The sequence below is a fragment of the Neolamprologus multifasciatus genome, chromosome 11 (assembly GCF_963576455.1).
Source record: "Neolamprologus multifasciatus chromosome 11, fNeoMul1.2, whole genome shotgun sequence".
In the NCBI taxonomy this organism is placed as follows: domain Eukaryota; kingdom Metazoa; phylum Chordata; class Actinopteri; order Cichliformes; family Cichlidae; genus Neolamprologus; species Neolamprologus multifasciatus.
This window is the reverse complement of record NC_140449.1, coordinates 30,351,491-30,371,745: the sequence shown is the minus strand read 5'-3', so window position 1 is coordinate 30,371,745 and position 20,255 is coordinate 30,351,491. Positions and strand designations below refer to the sequence as shown.

The following is a 20,255-nucleotide window of genomic DNA, read 5'->3' as shown; positions in this document are numbered from 1 at the left end:
AGCAAGGACAACTAGCTGTTCTTGGACTGGATAAGTAAGGAGATTTGCACTGAAGAGGTGGAGCTCCTGGGGCTCGGTCACTCTGGCACAGCTGGCTGCCGGCGGAGCTCACGGGCACGTCACAGCAACCCCTCTGGGCTGGCTGCTGAATGACCCCTCATCTGGGGCTCTCCTCAGCTCTTTCCAGGATAGTGACTTGGTTGCCCCTCCATTGATCTTCCTTGGTCTCTTGTGTTCTGAGAGCCTCTGCATGTCTGGAGCCTGGATCTCCTCCATACCTGCTTCGTGCCCTGGAGGACGGGGCTATGGCCCCCCACGCCCTCTAGCAGATCATTACATGAAGGAACCTTTTAAATACAAGCGCGCTCATGCTCACAGGTGTACACACGGGTGCTCACACAAACAAACTACACCCTTTTTGGCTCCCACCTCAAAGCACACAGTGCCCTGTCAATCCACTGACCCATCTTTGAATTTCCTGAATTCCAGCCTATTCCTCCAACACCACCATTTTCAACAGGTGAGGCATGAGAATTTCTTATCAGCACAACATTAAGACCTCATGAATGGGTAAAAAGGATGGTGTGTGTGTGTGTGTGTGTGTGTGTGTCGTCCTGCTGACCAAAGGGTCGTAAACGCAGGAAGCTTAAATCAAAAAGCACAAGGATGTGTCTGTAATAAAGGACTACACCCCCCCCCCCCCCCCAGAACCTCAAGATCTGGGGAGGGGGGCAGTGGAATTCCTTTCATCAGAGTTGGCAAGCATAAAATGACAAAATGACAACATTTAACAATTCACTCTAACGCCTTCCTTCCCTGCATCCCTGGAGCCCCTGATCCCTCGCACTGTATATGTCTTCATCTGGTGTTTCTGTATAAATAAACTATTGACTTTTTATTCTGAATGCGCTGGTCTGTGTCTGAGTCCATTCCATCCCCGTGACACTACTGTAATGAAATGCATTCCCAACTGGTCTGTAATTTTACTTTCAGTATCTATATGGATGTTAAAATCACCCCCAATTTATTTTATCTGAGCTGAGCACTAAATCGGATAAAAAAAACAGAATGTAAAAACTGAAATCGGAGAGAGTCTCCAAGTAAGAGGTGATAAATAACAAAACTGTTTTCTCAGTTTGCTGATTATGGTGAAAAAGGCTAAGAATCAGGCTTTTAAATTAATTAAAACTGTCTGGGTCTATGATTGATTAATATGTTGGAGTGAAAGATGCTGCAATGCCCCCTCCTCAGCCTGTGCTTTGGGGATTGTGACAGTTATTGTGAATCTGAGATTGTGACTCATTTAAACTAACATAATCATCCTGCTTTTCCAGGTTTCTGTAAACAAGGTTTGCTGGGTTGAGCAGCAGAGTTGAGTATGTGAGTGGCACCAATTACAAACTTTGGTTGATTGATGACTGAAGGCTAAAGAAACAAGACAAACTTCATATATTTTTACATTTATTCATTTAACAATCAGCCCTTCAGTAGAACTGGAATAACAACACACAGCCACGATCAGAGCAATAACAAAGAGAGTGTACAAGGTTAAAAACCTACTTAACATGTTGGTGTCTTTTAAATTGGTGTCTGTGAACTACAGAATTTGCTATGTTTTCTCTTCAAGCAATGAAACCATTAAACAACTCTGGAAGGATGGTTTGCTTTGTCCTTTCGCTTTTACTCTGCGTTTCTAATTCCAAAAAAATTCAGGCAGTTTGGGTGTGTGTTTGTTGCAATTATGTAAATAACTTTTCCAGAGAATGTAAATTATATGAAAAAAATGTTCTGTCCCATCCTGGCCGCCTACGCCTCATTTTATTCCACAGCAGTAATCCCGAGCAACAGCCCAAAACATGCTTTGTGTTTTAAGGATGTACTGATCTGCACCTTGTTTTGTTGCTGCAAAGTAAAGTAAAATTAGCTTCACTGCCTTTTCATTCCCACAATATTAAAGGTTAAAACATTTGCTATGTAGCAGTGGGTTCGGGTTTCAGCCAAGAGTGTGGAGTATGTCCTGTAGTATTCCCCAGAATCAACGCAAGACAATTTTTATGTATTGACGAGCTATTCGACTACAGCTTATTGTTAAAAATAAAATTATTTTTAAATTGATTTTAAAATCTATCTACAGAGTTTAGGGCACAGACTAAAAAAGAATAATTACCCACATAGCAGACAGGTCTGGGCTGGATCTGGTGTCAAGCCGGCACCGCTGGCTGACTTCTGGCATGGTAAGTGATATGTCATCCATATATGGGCCAGGCCTGGAGTAGATGACACTGTTTATGTGATGGGATGCCACATCTGGCCCGATTGTGGTTTGGCTTATGTGGGCCAGGTTCATAGAAAACAAGTCTGGCCTGGATCCGGCATCAAGCTGGCACTTCTGACTGACCGCCATTGTGGCAGATTGTATGTCAACCAGATGTGGGCCAGGTCTGGCAATGATGGCACTGTTTATGTTCCTATTTTACTATTTTAGTTAGAAGACCCAAATGCCATGTTGCAATGCTATACTGCTATGCTAGCCAACATTTCAAATGCAGGTTTGTGAGTGCATACTTTATGCAAAGATGAGTAAACCCTCACAAGGTTTTGGATAAAGTGTACAAGCCTGCATTTGCTGTAGCTCAGGAGGTAGCGCAGGTCACCTGCTGATCGGAAGATTAGTAGTTTGATCCCTGGCTCCTCCAGTTTGCATTTCATGAGTGTGAATTTGTATGAATGAAGTTAAGGAAGCACTCAGTTTAGAGAAAGTGTGCGATTGGGTGAATTTGCCATTTTATACAGAGCACTTTGTGTAATCTGGGAGAGTAGAAAAATGGGCTATATAAAAATCAGTCCATTCACTGTCTGAATAGAGTTTAGTCGTGTTACTTTTCCACTATTATGTTCGGCACATGTTGTTATTACATGGCTTGATTAAGGTAAACAGGTTGACATCTGGGGCCAGAGCTGAAATTGTTCTGGGCAGCACACAGCTTACACATGGCCCACACAGCGCAAAGAATGACGGCCCTTTGGTGGCTCAGATCAGGTTTGCCAGAGGTAATCCACACATGGGCCAGTTAATTATAATTAATTATAAAGTGGTTTAAAAACAGCTAGTGATGACCAAATTGCTTAAAATTTAGGAGAGAATAAAATACTAACAAAAATAAAATAAAATAAATAAATATATAAATAAATGAATACATACATAATAGCTTAATAAATAATAATAACATAAAGAAATAAATGACTAAATAAATTACACATTAAGAACAAAATTATTCAAATTTAAAAGAAGAATTAAAACCAGCTCTCATACTGTGACCAAAGAAAACAAGAATTGACTTGAAAATGGACAGTAAAGAAACCTGTCTAATACTCAGTGACAGTTAATTCCACATCTTAGGTGCCTCCACAGCAAAAGCTCTGTCCCTGCTGAGCTTCTGTTGTGTTCTCGGCACATCCAGGAGCAGTTGATCAGCTGACCTGAGCGACTGGGAGGGTGAGTGCAAATGTAAGAGCTCAGAGAGGTAGAGTGGGGTAAGAGCATTTAAATACTTAAAAAACAAACAAAAGAATTTAAAAATGAAATAGGTAGCCAGTGTAGTGAGGCGAAAACAGCAGGAAATATGATCTTAAAAACTGTGCAGTTGCATTTTTCACCAGCTGGTGACGGGACAGGGAGAACTGGGAGACACCAAAACAGAGAGAGTTGCAATAATCCTGTCGCGTTGTAATAAACGCATGGATTATAATTTCAAAATCCTATTGATTCCAAAAATTTTAGAACTAATTATTGGAACTCAAATTGGCTTCGTAAGCTCAGTGACCCCTGACCTACATACACAGGTGAATCCAATAATGACAAAGAGTATTTAAGGCGGTAAGTTTCCCTCCTCCTTTAATTTTCTCTGAAGAGTAGCAAGGGTCATATATATATATATATATATATATATATATATATATATATATATATATATATAGAGAGAGAGAGAGAGAGAGAGAGAGAGAGAGATAGTGATGAGAGACATTATATGTTGAAAAGGTGAACTTAACAGTTAAGGTACAGTCCTCCATACAGCCTGTACAAACTTTGTTATAGATGTAGGAGGACTGAAAAGATGTAGGGGACTGAAAAATTAAGGTGTAATTATAAATAAAACCAAAGATATTAACTGAGTCATTTGATTTATTCAAAAAAAAATTTCAATCCAGTGATTAACAGACTCACTTCCAGGTGACTCTGTAATTTGGCACTATACAGATAAACCTGATAAGGGGTCCTCTCATGGACAGTGTGTAATGACACACAATGACATTTTACCATAACCCTTACTGGCAAAAGGCAGTTTGGAAATTTAAATGAGATTACAATTGTTGTACATTACTCTAAAATCAGTGCTATGTAAGTGACTTTACGATCACAACCTGATTTGAAACAGGATCTAACATAAACATTCTCCCCCTGGAAATAGCTCTTAGATATTAAGAGAATATGTCACATGAGATCACAGGATGGCAAAAAATGTACTTTAAAATGAGCTAATTTGGGCTCTTTTCATTGGAACACTAAAGTACCACAACAAAGAATAAGTGCACCTATATCTCTGACACTCTTAAAAATTGTGTAACACTCATGAATGCACACACATGTACAGAAAAAAGAGATAATGAGAGAGAGCTGTTGTATAACTTTCATCATCATAATGCACTTTTTCTAACACACAGTTTCTGACAAAAAACCCAGCACCAAAACAAAAACACAAAACACCAAATGTAAGCCACAGAATATACTGCTGAATAAGACAAAAGTCAAAAAGCTTTAATTCCAAGTCATGCAAGGTGGTTGGCAAATGTCTGTAGCGTGACTTTGCTGTGACCTGTCAATATTTGGGATGTTTATAGTTATTAGAAAATGCTTTTTTAACCTTCTAGGACCTGATGTCCACATATGCGGACGTCACATTTTGGGTTGTCTAGACCACAATACTAAATTTTATTCTATAAGGACCTGATATCCACTTATGAGGACATCATACTGCCACCTGGTGGCGACAGAAGAGTATTTCTCATTACACGTTAGATTCAAGATGGCCAACAACACACCCAGAAGTTCAGATGTCAACTACTGAGCCACACTTCAACCAGGTAAAAAATGCAATCACATTTCTTGGCTGATTCTTGTTCAGATATGTACAAAAGTGTTTAATGTGTGTTATGGAAGTCAAATTTTACAAACGTTACTAAAGTTGCTAAACATGTGGTACGCATATGTGGACAGAGGGACTTAGTCTTGTTATCTTTGTTGTATGGACAGAGGGAGTTATGTTGCTAGCAACATGTGATAATGAAATTGTATTTTTGGTTGATTTAGGTAGAAAAATAATGGGCTTGGAGTTACGACATTATGATTGAAAAGTGCTCTATTTGGGCCCCTCCCCTTTCGACGGGTTGTGTGTGAGACTTTAAATCATCAAACTGTAAATTATAAATTGTTATTGATCCCTTTGATCCCTTGTATATTTATTTTCTTACACTTCTTATATTTATTGTTTGTTTACTTGCACTGCTGTAACTGGAGCCTCGTCGTCTCGTCTCTCTATACTGGACTGTATGTAGCGGAGATGACAATAAAGTTTACTTTGACTTCAGCAGCGAGCAGGCGCACCGAGGGCTCTCGCGCTCACTTTTCGCGTATAGAATTTCGAAAAAACATCGGTGCAAATTATAAGTCTGTATCATAATGTCTGGTGTTTTTGTGTTTGTTGGTTTGGTTTTTATTTTGTTTTATTTGGCGAGTTGGTTATTAGATGCTGCTCCAGCCAGCCAGAGAATCCCCGCCCTCTCCTCCTTGTGCTGCAAGGGGCAGCATGAATTTTTTTTTTTTTTTGCCGATGCCGCCCCCCACCACGATGCCGCCCCGGGCAACTGTCCGTGTCGCGTGTATCAAAAACCGCTACTGATTACATGCTCCATTTTTAGGACTTTACCACACAGCCTTTCCTGGTGTATGATGCAGTGATATGCTGTTAACTCACTGGTACAGTTCTCCTCCTGCATCTTTACTCGCATCCTGCGGACTAGTCTGCTTTTTTCACTGCACAACACCCTGTTGTAAGTTCAACAAGTTTGTCCCAGGGCAGTTTCATGTCGGTAACACTTTGACATACGTTTTAAAATACCCTAACCCGTGCATCAATTTAATGTTCAATATTTCCTCTCCACGGATAAAGATGGCCAGCTGTGCAATGTCTATCATGTCTATACTTTCATCCACAGCAAGAGAGTATGCAATAAAGTTTTTGCTTCTTTCACACAACTGTGTTCTTAATGCTCATTTGCAATTTTGTGATCAAATCAGATTTTTCTTGTCTGGTTGTTCACACTAAAAATAAAATGTGACAGTAAACGCGCTCTAGTGTGAACAGTTCACGGCCCTCAAAGCGGCCCGCATGCGCAAAAGAAGACGTCACACACAACGCGCTCTGTTCAGACCCAGACGAAACAGTATTGTTTGACTGATGTCCCTTAATATAAAGACTTGTTTCGGACTTTACGTTTCCCAATTTTGCTTTAAGTTAAAGTTATTTTGTTATTTTCATATAGCCTAATAATTATCCTTATTGCTGTTTTAGAGACAGAAAGTTGCAGATTTCTGTCAGAATCTGCAGATTATACAGTACAAATAAAATGTTCACGTTTCTCTAACATTGTCTTCCCAACAGTTTAACTAATATCTACACTGGATGGCCAGGAGGCGTTCACGATGTCTTCTCCGGCACTGATAACTGGCATCTGTCTTGTGTCAGTGACATCAAAGACGGATTTATTGCGACATGACCGTTCAAACAGCAGTCGCTTTCTAAAACATCAGATAAGTATCGGATTCAGTACCACATACGAAAGTGACCTAGGTCGAATTTGAAAAAAATCGGATTTGTGCTGTGCAAACTGTCATACCATCATCAGATATGGGTCGCATACGGTCAGAAAAATCAGATTTGATGCGCTTTTGCCTGCAGCGTAAACGTAGTATAAAACACTCGTCTTTATTGTGGGATTACAGACTGAACAAAGAACTTGTCATGGTCTGCAGTGGGTGGCTGGAATTTCCATAAGGCTCATGAATCTACCTGGGATCCGCCCCTGGGCAGGGCCAACTCCTGCACACCTGGAGCCTATTGGAGGCAATCAAGCCAGAGGGATTTAAGCCACACATTGATGTTCATTCACTGCCAGTTCGTCATCAACACATGTTGGTAACAGGCCTTATACTTCAAATTCTTCCTGTGATTTATCTTGTTAACCAGACTCTCTTGTGCTGCAGTTGCTGTTTTCACCTTGGCTCACGCTCCACCTCCAGACTCAGGATACCAAGCAATCATTTTGAAAATCTCTCTGTGCCTCACCTGCCTGCCATCACACTCCATCTGAAGCTCCGGATCTCAGGTCAGCCTTTCCACGCCACTCAGCCCTCCCTGGATTCTCTTACCCCCCTCTCAACTCTCCATGTCCCCTACTGCAAGTAAGAATTTCTACCCTTACAACTTGCCACTTCAGAGCTGCCTCCACTACCTCCCTAACTCCACTGTCTTCTCTCTTCATTGTGACTGTTCCCTGCTCAGCTCCACTCTGCATCCCGTTCCCTCGCCCTAGCCACGTTTCCCAGGCCACGCCACGTCAAACTCCACGTCTTATTGTTTTTTTGTCTTTGCTACGTTTTTTGCACTACGCCTAATAAATTGTCACATCATCTGCTGTCTCAGCTCTGGGTTTCTGCACCTGAGTCCTGTTCAGTACAGGCCACTCGGCCCCGTGACAGAACTAACTGAACTGGAAAGCAAATAAACTAGCAACCAGGCAGGCGAACGGAACAAACAGGGTGGTATGAGGGACAACGCGACACTGACACAGAGAAACACAGGCCTTAAATACACACTGGGAGCACAGCTGGGAGTAATCAGGGCTGATGAGCCAGGGGAAGCAAAACCAGAAACACTGACATGAGAGTAAAATAGGAAACACAACACACACGCAAAGACTCAGAGTCACGGGCTTAACACAGAGACATGACAGAACTAGAAACAGAGAGAACATGGGAACCAAAATCTAGCGACTAGAAATCTTAGAATAGCATACACAACCAGAATAAACAAAAACATAAGATAATATTAAATAAAACAAAACACTGAGTCAACAGACTCAGGACCATGACACCGCCAAGAAGCCATCGGGAGTGAGCGGGTACCCAGACCTGAACACCGAGAACCACCGACGCTTGAGGGTATCAGCCACCAGCAGGGAGTGTGCTGCCCCCCCATTCCTGGGAGGGCCTGAGTAAACATGTTCCCACGTTTGAAGTAGCAGTTTTGGAGTGAAATTTTTTGTTTTCCATGCGATGTTCAGAAATCTTTTACTTTTTTTTTTACTTTGTTACAGACATACGTGTTCCTGTAACTGTTAGAAGCACTTCAAATGAGCCATATTGTTCAAAGGGGCCCAAATGTTGTTTCTCATTTTGTTTTTGTACTTAGGAAAAATGCTAACGCCAAATAACGTTTTGCACATCATTACTCAATTGTGACTTTATAGTGTTGTATCGAAATCTAAAACAAATGTCCTCATGTGGATATCATTTTTCTTGTGAACTACATCAGGTAAAAAGATAATTCTTTGTTTTTACATTCATCGGGTCCCAAATAACAAAGAGAAATTAAAAATGCATGCCATGAAGGACTTTGGATCTTAGAAAATTAAACAGCAAAGAACAAGGTTCACAACCTACTGCTATTTATTAAATTAATGCATAAAGAAAGGGGAAATTATTATTAAAAACTGTCTAATTACAATGTTCACATTGCTCTATGCTCCATATTAATCTATTCCCCTGATTCTTGTCTTTTCATCCACTTCTTCAAGGCTCCTTGGTAAAGACTGTGCCATCAGATTTTTTTCTCCACTTTAGATGAAAAACAGCAGTCGTGTTATTAGTCCTTAGCTTCTGGCTCAGCTATTGAAAAAAAAAAACCCACTCATATTTACATTTACTATAGCAAAGCCATGAAGGTCATCATGCAGTGTATGATATACTAATAATGAACTGCTCTTCATTAACAAAGATCGGAAGATCTGTTTGACTTACTTGCTCCAGGATGTCTGCTTGCACCGAAGGATTACTTAGATCCAGCATTGAGTCCTGTGGGCTGATCCTCAGTTTAATGAAACTCAGCTTGCTCCCTACTATAAACACATGTAAACAGGGTTAGTCTGGATCCTTCATTTTACACATTTCTGTCATGGAGAAAGACATAGATATTTTTTTTTCTATTTGAAATATAAATGTTATATAAATTTTCTAGTAAAGAGTTTTACTCACTGCACTCACAGACGAATGGATGTCTTTTTGTGCATGCCCTGTCTCCCCATTTACCAGAGTTCACCTTCAACATAGCAACACAGGTTTGAGTGCCATCAGTCCAGACAGCCTTGTCTGGGTTCCAGTATCTAAATGAGGAGTCAGTCTGGTCTGACCACTCCCAGGGGTCTCTGAAGAGCCCAACATACACGTCATTGCCATTGGCTACTTGCTGGACTATCTGGTATTCAGCATCATTCCTTAGACTGGTCAGGTCTGTGTAGTGTGCTCTGCAGTAATCCCGAGCAGCAATCCAAACCATGCCTTGTGTGTTAAGGATGTATTGATCTGCACCTTGTTTTGTCGCTGCAAAGTAAAGTAAAATTAGCTTCATTGACTTTTGATTTCCACAAAACAGTTAAAACGTTTGCTATGTAGCAATGGTCCTCAGGTTTCAGTCAAGAGTGTGCAGTTGTCCTGTAGTATTCCCGAGAATCAAAGCAAGACAGTTTTTATGTACTGGCAAGGTACTGAACTACAGCTTATATTGATAAAAATAATTATTTTTAGATTAAATTTTAAGCCTATCTACAGGGAGCTGACTAAAAAGGATAATTAAGCATTGACAATAAAAAAAAAGTTGTCTAGAAGTTTCTTCTTGTTTAAAGGGAGTTTTTCCTTCCAACTTTTGCCAAATGCTTTCGCATAGTGATTCATCTGTATGTTGGGCATACAACTCTGTGCTATTGTTGGGTCTTTATCATACAATATGAATGCCTTAAGTTGACTGTAGGTGTTATGTAGTGCTATATAGGCCAAGCAAAGTTTATTATTAGATAAGATAACTCTTTATAGTCGTTGCACAATCATACATAGTATAATAGTACAATGAAACTGGAAAATGGGAAATTGGATAAAGTGCTTTAAAAACAGCAAGTGCTGACCTAATTGCTTAATATTTAGGACAGAAAAAAATATGAAAATTAAATCAAAAGAAACACAAAAATACATAAATAATAATAATAATTAACATATCTGATATATATATATATATATATATATATATATATATATATATGGATGAGTGATGAAATGTTTCACCCACCCTAAAAACTACACCCAGATGAATAGCATCAACTTTCTGAATGAATGAACCACGAAACACATGCATACATCCAATGTGTCTAATGAGTGTTTATAGATTTGTATCATACCAGTATGAACAAGAATGACTCACCATCAAAGCAAACTGAATACCGTTTGTAATCACAGGAAACCATATTCAGCTTCCCGTCTTTGAAAATTGGGCAGTTGTAAAGTACATTTATTGAACTCCATAACAAATAATTTCTTTCTCCCTCTTTGTAGAAATCATCGTCTGCCAGAGACCAGTGCCACCTGAGGGTCGTGCCTTTTGAAAGGCCAATCCACACAGCATCATCATATTTATCTCCGACAGCTTCGAGGACAATTTTCATCTCTCTCATGTCATTAATAGTGGCCAGGTCGACACATTGCTCCCTGCAGATGCTCTGTGCTTCAGACCAGGTCTTTGGTGTTTGAAAGAAGACAAACTGGGGCTGGAGGCCATGTGAAAATTGAAAAGACAGGCCTGTGGAATAAAAATCACCCACAAATTAAATACTTGATGGGGCATTGTAAGAGCCACTGCTTTCTGTAAGTAGATCTTAGAGAATCACAAATAATGATATGTCCACATTTTATTATTTACTTGTAACTAAAAATGTTCACTATAAGATTTGTCAACATTTTACCAGCACTTGTATGAGTGAAAATGAAATCTAGGACAAAAATGTCATGGTCTGGTATCCACCCATGGGCAGGGCCTACAGCCCCCCTCACCTGAAGCTGATTGAGGCAATCAGGTTGGAGATTTAAGCTGCTTGCTGACACTGCTTCCTCGCCAGTTTGTCAGCTACTCTATGTTGGTAACCAGGCCTCACGCTTCATGTTCATGAATCTCAAGTGCTCTATTAACCTTGTAATCTCGTGTTCTAGTTACTCCAGGAAAACTCCATCATACTGAACCACTCATCTTGGAAATCTGGTTAACCCGCCAGCTCTCGGAATCATCTCCTTGCCTCACCTGCCTGCCCTCCTGCCCTTACACCACCTTGGGACCTTCACCACTCAGGACAGCTGCCACACACCACCTAACCCACCTGGACCGCACCACCTCTCCCTCAATGCTTCCATCTCCCACCTGCACAGTAAGATGAAGATTTTCACAGCTTCCACTCTCTCCAGAACTCCTCATTGGCTACCGCTCTAACACTGCTCTCCTCTCTTCCAGTACGTACCTAATCACCAGCAGCTGCCGTTGCTTTCTTGGACCTGTCCCCTTGCTTGTCCTACGCCCCCTATATCAAGCCTTAAATCAAGTACTAACGTGAACGTCATTTTGGTGTTAGTTAATAAACCCTTGTTAAACCCTTTACTCTGCCTCCGCCTTGGGTTTCCTGCACGGTGGGTTTGATTTTTGGTGCTCGGCCTCCGGCCGTTTTGTGACAAAAAGAAATATATTTACATATATATTTTTACAGAACAATTACACAGCAGGGCTGCTTGACAAACAATTTAATGTCATTGAAACAATTATAACAAATTTAACAAAAAAAAAAACCCAGCTGAAATATAATTAATTACAAAACAAAATATAAGGTTCAAAGTAATATTTTAAACATATAAGAACAATAGGACAATTATGAGCTTTGAAAGTGCTTGACAATCACATTCCTGGGAAAGATGAAATACTGTTTCCATTATGTTAGTAATTAAAATATATATTGAAAAACAATTTCTCAATTAGAGAATGTGATTATAGATATCTTTCTACTATTTTACAGCTTAAAATGTGCACGTCCAGCTGAAGGGTGAAAAAAGATCAACTTTTTGACAGTTAGCAACACTGACCTGACAGGAGCAGAATAAGATGCATGATCTTTGCCATAGCTGTAATTTTGTGGAAAATATTGGAGAGCTGGAAAGCCCTCGGTGTCTATCCAGGCTGGATCTGCCAGAGCAAAATCACTTGTGCTCTTTTTCTAAGTTTTTAAACAATGAACTGCGATTCCCATACGTGGTCATGCAAATGTTTCCCACCCAGAATGCAAAACAGCACTGTTTACTGGAGTTAGTCATGGCATTATAAGGAAAAACACTTTACAGTAAATCTGTTCCAAAATGATCGTGTTGTAATCCTTTAGCTTGTATAATTATATTTACAAACATTAAATTAAATTATTTCTTATTTGTAGAGTTCCATCATTTTCTGCTGCCAGGGTGGAGTCTTTGTCATGGATGGAAATTCTGTGCAAATTACTTTCTAGAAATGTACTGAAGCAAAACATATCAGGTTACGGGTTTGTTGATCGTGTGTTTATTTTATTGTTTTCTCAGTTAAAAATGTTATGAATACGATTGTATAGATCGCGAAAGAAAGATCTTAATTCTGTAAATAATTTTAATTTCTCTGTAGGAAATTGTGATTCGCACATGGTAACCATTAAAAACAAAAAAATACTATATCAACTGTTTGGCTTTTTAAATTGAATTCAAAATGATCATTTTTAAAATGAAATGATTGGAAGGCGTCCCCTCATTTGTTTGTTTTTACAGACAGCGGTGCCACCTCCTGCTGGCACCATGAAGAAAAATGCAGGATTAAAGAACTTCAAAGTGCAGAACCCTTCAGACAGTCTATCACCCTCTTCCTGTAACCACTTCCTGGATTTTGTTTCAGGGGCTCAAAGTATTTTGGTCACTGTGCAGTGACAAATTTCTCATGATAGTCTTTCTGGTTTAGCAATACTGTGCACCTACCCTTATCTGCCGGAAGGATGATAATGTTGTTGTCATTACTAAGTGATGTGAGAAGTGTTTTTCACACTAAAAACGCTATGTCCAGATGAACAGAATCAACTTTTAGAGATCAGATTACAGACATTTTCCAACAACCTTGTGTGGTTTGGAATGTTCAACTTAGCCAGGGTCTCAAACTTAAATGAGCTGTGGGCCACTGCTGGCACTGGCATCTCATTGGAGGGCCACTTTAGTGGTCAAGTAGTACAAAACAAGCAAACAAGAAAGCACCCACAAATATTTCCAAAAATGTAGTGTTTTCTTTCTTTGTTTTTTAAATTTCAAATATTGTATAACAAGACAAAACTCCAAACTGTATTTTTCTTACTCTTAACTAACTGAAGCCTTTCATTGAACTACCAAATAAACAAACTGGTCCTCTCTCTCTGGCCAGACACATGGCAGCACTTCTGCAATAATTATGTTCGTACGTAACAAAATAAAAATGCAGACATAAGTGTATAAATTAGTTTTTGAGGGCCACTGAAAATTGTTTTCTTTACAAATAACTCTCTCACTGAACTAAGACAGCCAATCCCTCAACATGTTTGTACTCTGTGCTCACAGTGGCTTCATATTAAATCATTTTTTGCTTTTTTAGAGAACTTATTTTCACATTGCACTCAACAACAAACAAATCTTCCGTAACAAAAAAAGTCACCTCATGGGCCAAATTGCATTATATTTCTTCACGTCAATACACAGGCCACAAGTAGGGGTGACGTGGACCACAAGTGGCTCCCGGACCGCGAGTTTGAGACCCTGGAGACTTACTCAGGGGTAAATTGTGTGGCTTGCATCTGGTATTTTCTTGTCTTGTTTTACTTTATAAAAAGTCATATTGTGGAACGAACACACACACACACACACACACACACACGAGAGATTAGTGCTGTGAATAGATTAAAAAAAATTAACCTATTCATCTCACAGTTTTTTGTAATTAATTGCGATTAATCGCAATTACCTGATCCATAGCCTGGTTGCACTTACATTTTTTCAACTTTATATTTAAGCATGTAACTGTCACGGCGTGGGCCATACAGGGCAGATTGGACAGATTCAACACAGACACCGTATGAACGTGACAAGAATTTATTACAGCAAGTGGCAAAACGTGAATACACACTGATGTGGAGTTTAGCGGCTATATACAGGTGGGGTGCAGTAGTGGCTAAGTGAAAACTGTGGTTATGTTAACTGCGCACGAACACTACACGAGTACACTTGGGCTGGGGAAATATATACAAAGGTTAAGGCTGACACACACACACACACACACACACACACACACACTGTCTATACTATGTTCACATTGCTCTATGCTACTCTGTTAAAGTACATTTATCATCCATATTAACTTGTTCCGCTGATTCTTTTCTCTTCAGCCACTTCTTCAAGGCTCCTTGGTAAAAACTCTTCCATCAGATTGTTTTCTCCACTTTAGATGGAAACCAGCAGTCATGTTATAACTCCGTAGCTTCTGGCTTATCTATTAGACAGAAAATACTCATGTTTCCATTTACCATTGCAAAACCATGAAGGTCCTAATGTGATTAAATACTTATTTCATGTCACAATCTAAATATATCTCTATAGATATCGATATCTCTCTATAGCTATCTCTCTATAGATATCGATCTCTCTCTCTCTCTAGATCGCTCTCTCTCTCTAGATATATATATCTATCTATCTATCTATCTATATATCTATCTATATATCTATATATATATATATATATATATCTATATATATATATATATATATATATATATATATATATATATACTGAAATTTAACTGCTCTGCATTAACAAAGATCTGTATCACTTACCTGCTCCAAGATGTCTGCTTGCACTGAAGGATTACTTAGATCCAGCATTGAGTCCTGTGTGCTGATCCTCAGTTTAATGAAACTCAGTTTGTTGCCTAATATAAACACATGTAAACAGAGTTAGTCTGAATCGTATTTGCAACACTCTCCTTCATTTTACACATTTCTGTCATGGAGAAAAAAGATAATAGTTTTTGCCATTTGAAAAAAACAAAAACAAAAAAACAGTAAAACTAAATGTGTTAGTAAAGAGTTTTACTCACTGCAGTTACAAACGAATTGATGTGTTTCTGTGCATGCCCTGTCTCCCCATTTACCAGAGTTTACCTTCAACATAGCAACACAGTTTTGAGTGCCATCTGTCCAGACAGTCTCGTCTGGGTTCCAGTATCTAAATGAGGAGTCAGTCTGGTCTGACCACTCCCAGGGGTCTCTGAAGAGGCCAACATACACTTCATTGCCATTGGCTACTTGCTGGACTATCTGGTACTCAGCATCATTCCTTAGACTGGTCAGGTCTGTGTAGTGTGTTCTGCAGTAATCCCGAGCAGCAGTCCAAACCATGCCTTGTGTATTAAGGATGTACTGATCTGCACCTTGTTTTGTCGCTGCAAAGTAAAGTAAAATTAGCTTCATTGACTTTTGATTTCCACAAAACAGTTAAAACATTTGCTATGTAGCAATTGTCCTCAGGTTTCAGCCAAGAGTGTGCAGTTGTCCTGTAGTACAGCAGTCCCCAAACCCCGGGCTTGTCCGTGAGTCATTTGGCATCAGGCCGCGAGAGTTGTGGCTCGGGTGTGAAATTGATGGTTTTTAGGCTTTTCTTCGTTATTTTTTGTATCGTTAACTCGGTTTCTCTGGGTCTTTTCCCCTGTGTTATGAATGAACCTTTTTTTTGTTTTATTTTGTTGTATTTATCCGCGACACCCTAAAGGCCGGTCTGTGAAAATATTGTCGGACATAAACCGGTCCGTGGTGCAAAAAAGGTTGAGGACTGCTGCTGTAGTATTCCTGAGAATCCAAGTAAGACATTTATGTATTGGCAAACTACTGATCTGCATGTTTTATTCTCAAAATAAAGAGACAATTTTAAAAAATTTCAGAAAGATTACAGTACAAAACAAAGAAGGACAATCAAGATTTGAGAATTTTAGTAGCATTACATTTACTATAAAACTAATTTGTTTGACATGAGCTTGATACAGTCACTGTAAACACCACTTTACATTTTATTATTAAACATTGACTTTTGTCTTATGTCCTTTCTTTCACCTCCATGTGGTTGCAGCAGTTGCCCCTCCATGAACCTGGTTCTGCTGGAGGTTTCCTCTTGTTTAAAGAGAGTTTTTCCTTCAACTCATAAAGTTCTTGCTTACAGGGCGTCATCTGGTTTTCTCTGTAGATTAGTAGGATCTTTACCATACAATATAAAGCACCTCAAGATGACTGTTGGTGTGTTCTGGTGCTAAATGAATTAAATTCATTTAAACTGAATTGTTAGAAGAGTGGTGAACAGTTCAAAGTTGACTATGTTCGTCAAGTTCGAAATGTTACAGTGTCTATTTGATAGACACTGTAACAGTGTTAACAAGCAGTTAATTAAAAGTAGTCTAACATAAATGTAAATGCTGTAATTTGATTATTTTAATAAACCATGCAACTTGGATCGATTCTAGAACATAAATGACTGGTATCGAAGGAATCGATATTTTAGTATCGATCCACACATCACTAATGAACAGAATAAACTTTCTGAATGAATGCCTCACGACATAACACATCCAATGTGTCTAATGAGTATTAGTATGCTTGTGTCATACAGTATGTAAAAGAAAGACTCACCATCAAAGCAAACTGAATATTTTTTGCTCATACAGGAATATATATTCAGGTTCCCGTTGCTGGAAACTGCACAGTTGTCATCAGTTATTGAGTGCCACAACAAATAACTTCTTTCTCCCTCTTTGTAGAAATCATCATCTGCCAGAGAACAGTGCCACCTGCGGGTCGTGCCTTTTGAAAGGCCAATCCACACAGCATCATCATATTTATCTTTGACAACTTCAAGGAGAGTTTCCATCTCTCTCATGTCATGAGTGGTGGCCAGGTCAAAACATTGCTCCCTGCAGATGCTCTGTGCTTCAGACCAGGTCTTTGGTGTTTGAAAGAAGACAAACCGTGGCTGGAGACCATGTGAAAATTGAAGACAAGCCTGTGGAATAAATATAATCCACAAATTAAACAGTCAATCGCCATTGTAAGATCTGCAAACTGTAAGTAAGTCTTAGATAACCAAAAAATTATGTGTTAATATTTTATTTAAAATGTAATTAAAGGTGTTCACTGTTAGATTTGTTGAAATTTTAGCAGCACATGTACCAGTCAAAATGAAATCTAGGACAAAAATAAAGTGAGTTCATTTGTATAAAACAGTTTAGCACAGCAGGGTTGCCTAACAAACAATTTAAGGTCATTGAAACAACTATTACGAATAAGAAAAAACAGCTGAAATATAAATAATTAATTTGCAAAACGAAGTACAAGGTTCAAAATAATATTTTTAAAATATTAAAACAAAGGGACAAAATAGGACAACTTATGAGCTTTGAAACTCTGGCTTTTTTAGATAGGGTGACCAAACATCTTTTTTGCACTTGTTGAGTTATAAAAGCCTATATTATTTCACCATTCATTAACCGCACAGAGAAAGCATCATTTAAATATAAACCCTAACCTTTAGGCTTTCTTTAAGCAAACAGTATTATTAAAGTTTTATTTATTATTTTGTTTTTGTCTTTTAAAATGCAGAGGTATGCCCAGCTAAAGAGTTAAAAAGGATCACTGTTTTGACAGTTAGCAACACTGACCTGACAGGAGCAGAATTAGATGCATGATCCTTGCCGTACTTGTCAATTTGTGGCAAATATGGGAGAGCTGGAGAGCCCTCAGTGTTTGTCTAGGATGGATGTGCCAGAGTGATATCACTTGCTCCTTTCTACTTTTTTTAAACATGAACTGTGATTTCCATATGCCGGTCATGCAAATGCTTCCCACTCAGAATGCAAAACAGCATTAGTCCTTGTTTACTGGAGTTAGTCACAGCATTACAAGGAAAACACTTTATAGTAATTCTTTTTTAAAATGATCATGTTGTAATCCTTTAGCCTTGTAATTATATTTACAAACATTAAAGACAAAATTATTTCTTATTTGCAGAGTTCCATCATTTTCTGCTGCCAAGGTGCCTTCCACGGCTCCTGAGTGCTGAGTCCCGACTGCTGAGGTGTACTCTGCAGTACAGTCACATGTTAGCAGGGTAAACAGCAGTGGACCAAGCACACAGCCCTGCCACGATCCTGTACTCACTCTGAGGACTTTGGAGGTGGTATTTCCTAAGAAGAAAGACCTGGGGCCTGTCAGTTAGGAAGTCAAAGATCCAATTGCAGAGAGTAGTGTTTATTCATAGTAGGTCCAACTTCTTTACCAGCTTCTGGGGAATGACTGTGTTGAATGCTGAGCTGAAGTCAATAAACCGCATTCTAAGTGTCCTTTTTGTCGAGATGGGAGAGAGAAAGGTGAAGAGCAGACAAGATGGCATCATTTGTGGAGCAGTTTGAGCAGTAAGCAAACTGTAACGGGTCCAGATTCTGTGGAAGCTGAGTTATTATGTGCCTCAATACCAGCCTCTCAAAGCACTTTGTGATGATGGGCGTAAGTGCCACCAGCCAGTAATCATTGAGGCAGGACTAGGGATGGGTATTGATAAGATTTTCATGATTCCGATTCCATTTTTGATTCTGTTTAACGATTCGATTCTTTAATCAATTCTTCTTTTTTTTTTTTTAAAGGAGAACACTAAGGTCGACTAGCTTAGAACTTTGTTTTATATCTTCTCTTTGAACAAGATAGAAATTTAGGAATAACATGGCCTTACAAACCCAGCAGTGAGATCTTAAGAGATCCACAGCCTACGGCTCTTCAATGGGGTGTCACAGGGTCCCCGGGGAAAAAAAATAATAAAAAATTGTAAATGCAAAATAAATATTCTTCTATAGCAATAATAAAGTATAACATAAATTATTCTGTAACAATTACACAAGAATATCCAGTAATGTCCCTGCCTACAATTAAACACATTCACTTACCGAAAATCGGGACATCTGCTGTGGCAAATGGGTGCAAGCCTTTGACCACAAACTGAGTCACTGCTCGGTGACATTCGTCTATCCTGGCCTGAAAGGAGACGCTACCGGTAGACTGCAGCGAGAACTGCCAGCATCTGAGCCAGACTCTGTCTGTCTCTCTCATCATGGTCACCTAAATGCATAGTAATGGCAGGTTTTGTAATAAGGCAGATCGCGCTAACATAATATGCGCTGTTAATTGATTATTTACCTGCCGCATTAACAGCAGAGGACGTGCAAACGTTACCGCTGCTGCTGGGTTGAGATTCACGAGTCCAGAGCGGAATTAAAAACACGACATTCATTTAAGGTCATTGCGTGTTTTGTGAGCAAATGCTTTTGCATATTTGTAGTGAGTGTGTAGCTGACTAGGGGACTGAATCGCTACAGGTGACACCGGGAGCTGAGCTACAGGATGCTGTACTGAAGTATGAACTGGTGGGAGAGCTGATGCCTGAGCTGCAGTTTGTAGTGGCAGTTGTGGTGAAGGTGGAGTTGGTGATTGAGTGAATGACTGAGGAGCAGGAGTCTGAACTGGGGCCTCTGGCTGGGCAGCTGAACTGGGGCCTCTGGCTGGGCAGCTGAACTGGGGCCTCTGGCTGGGCAGCTGAACTGGGGCCTCTGGCTGGGCAGCTGAACTGGGGCCTCTGGCTGGGCAGCTGAACTGGGGCCTCTGGCTGGGCAGCTGAACTGGGGCCTCTGGCTGGGCAGCTGAACTGGGGCCTCTGGCTGGGCAGCTGAACTGGGGCCTCTGGCTGGGCAGCTGAACTGGGGCCTCTGGCTGGGCAGCTGAACTGGGGCCTCTGGCTGGGCAGCTGAACTGGGGCCTCTGGCTGGGCAGCTGAACTGGGGCCTCTGGCTGGGCAGCTGATTGAGAAAGAGCCGGAGTGGCTGGCTGCAACGACGGTTGTGGTGGAGTTGCAGCTTGTGGTTGAGTTAATGATTTCTCAGCCTCGACAATATTGTCACTACATGTCTTAGAATGAGAGTCAATAGTCTGAGAAATA

The 20,255-nt window shown here is 39.9% G+C and overlaps 2 protein-coding genes across 2 annotated transcripts; both read right to left on the bottom strand.

The window, feature by feature from the left end:
* Nucleotides 1-7,823: 7,823 nt before the first annotated feature.
* On the bottom strand, nt 7,824-10,318 carry LOC146508805 (C-type lectin galactose-binding isoform-like). The gene is made up of 3 exons (XM_085175987.1): nt 9,371-10,318; nt 9,137-9,234; nt 7,824-9,004 (listed from the first exon to the last, which is right to left on the bottom strand). Exons 1-3 carry the CDS (start codon nt 9,741-9,743, stop codon nt 8,909-8,911), a joined length of 567 nt encoding a protein of 188 aa, XP_085032113.1. The 5' UTR covers nt 9,744-10,318; the 3' UTR covers nt 7,824-8,908.
* Nucleotides 10,319-14,117: 3,799 nt separating this feature from the next.
* On the bottom strand, nt 14,118-19,840 carry LOC146508804 (L-selectin-like). The gene is made up of 4 exons (XM_085176438.1): nt 16,907-19,840; nt 15,328-15,672; nt 15,065-15,159; nt 14,118-14,723 (listed from the first exon to the last, which is right to left on the bottom strand). Exons 1-4 carry the CDS (start codon nt 17,151-17,153, stop codon nt 14,628-14,630), a joined length of 783 nt encoding a protein of 260 aa, XP_085032564.1. The 5' UTR covers nt 17,154-19,840; the 3' UTR covers nt 14,118-14,627.
* Between the last annotated feature and the right edge of the window lie 415 nt (nt 19,841-20,255).

Bases quoted from the DNA above. Each gene is read 5' to 3' on its own strand.
- LOC146508805 (XM_085175987.1), bottom strand. From the start codon at position 9,743: ATGAAGCTAATTTTACTTTACTTTGCAGCGACAAAACAAGGTGCAGAT. The intron at 9,235-9,370 runs GTGAGTAAAACT...ATGTGTTTATAG, and splicing joins TCCATTCGTCTGTGAGTGCA to TAGGGAGCAAGCTGAGTTTC. The intron at 9,005-9,136 runs GTAAGTCAAACA...TTTTTTCAATAG, and splicing joins AAGCAGACATCCTGGAGCAA to CTGAGCCAGAAGCTAAGGAC.
- LOC146508804 (XM_085176438.1), bottom strand. From the start codon at position 17,153: ATGAGAGAGATGGAAACTCTCCTTGAAGTTGTCAAAGATAAATATGAT. The intron at 15,160-15,327 runs GTGAGTAAAACT...TGTTTATATTAG, and splicing joins TCAATTCGTTTGTAACTGCA to GCAACAAACTGAGTTTCATT. The intron at 14,724-15,064 runs GTAAGTGATACA...TCTGTCTAATAG, and splicing joins AAGCAGACATCTTGGAGCAG to ATAAGCCAGAAGCTACGGAG.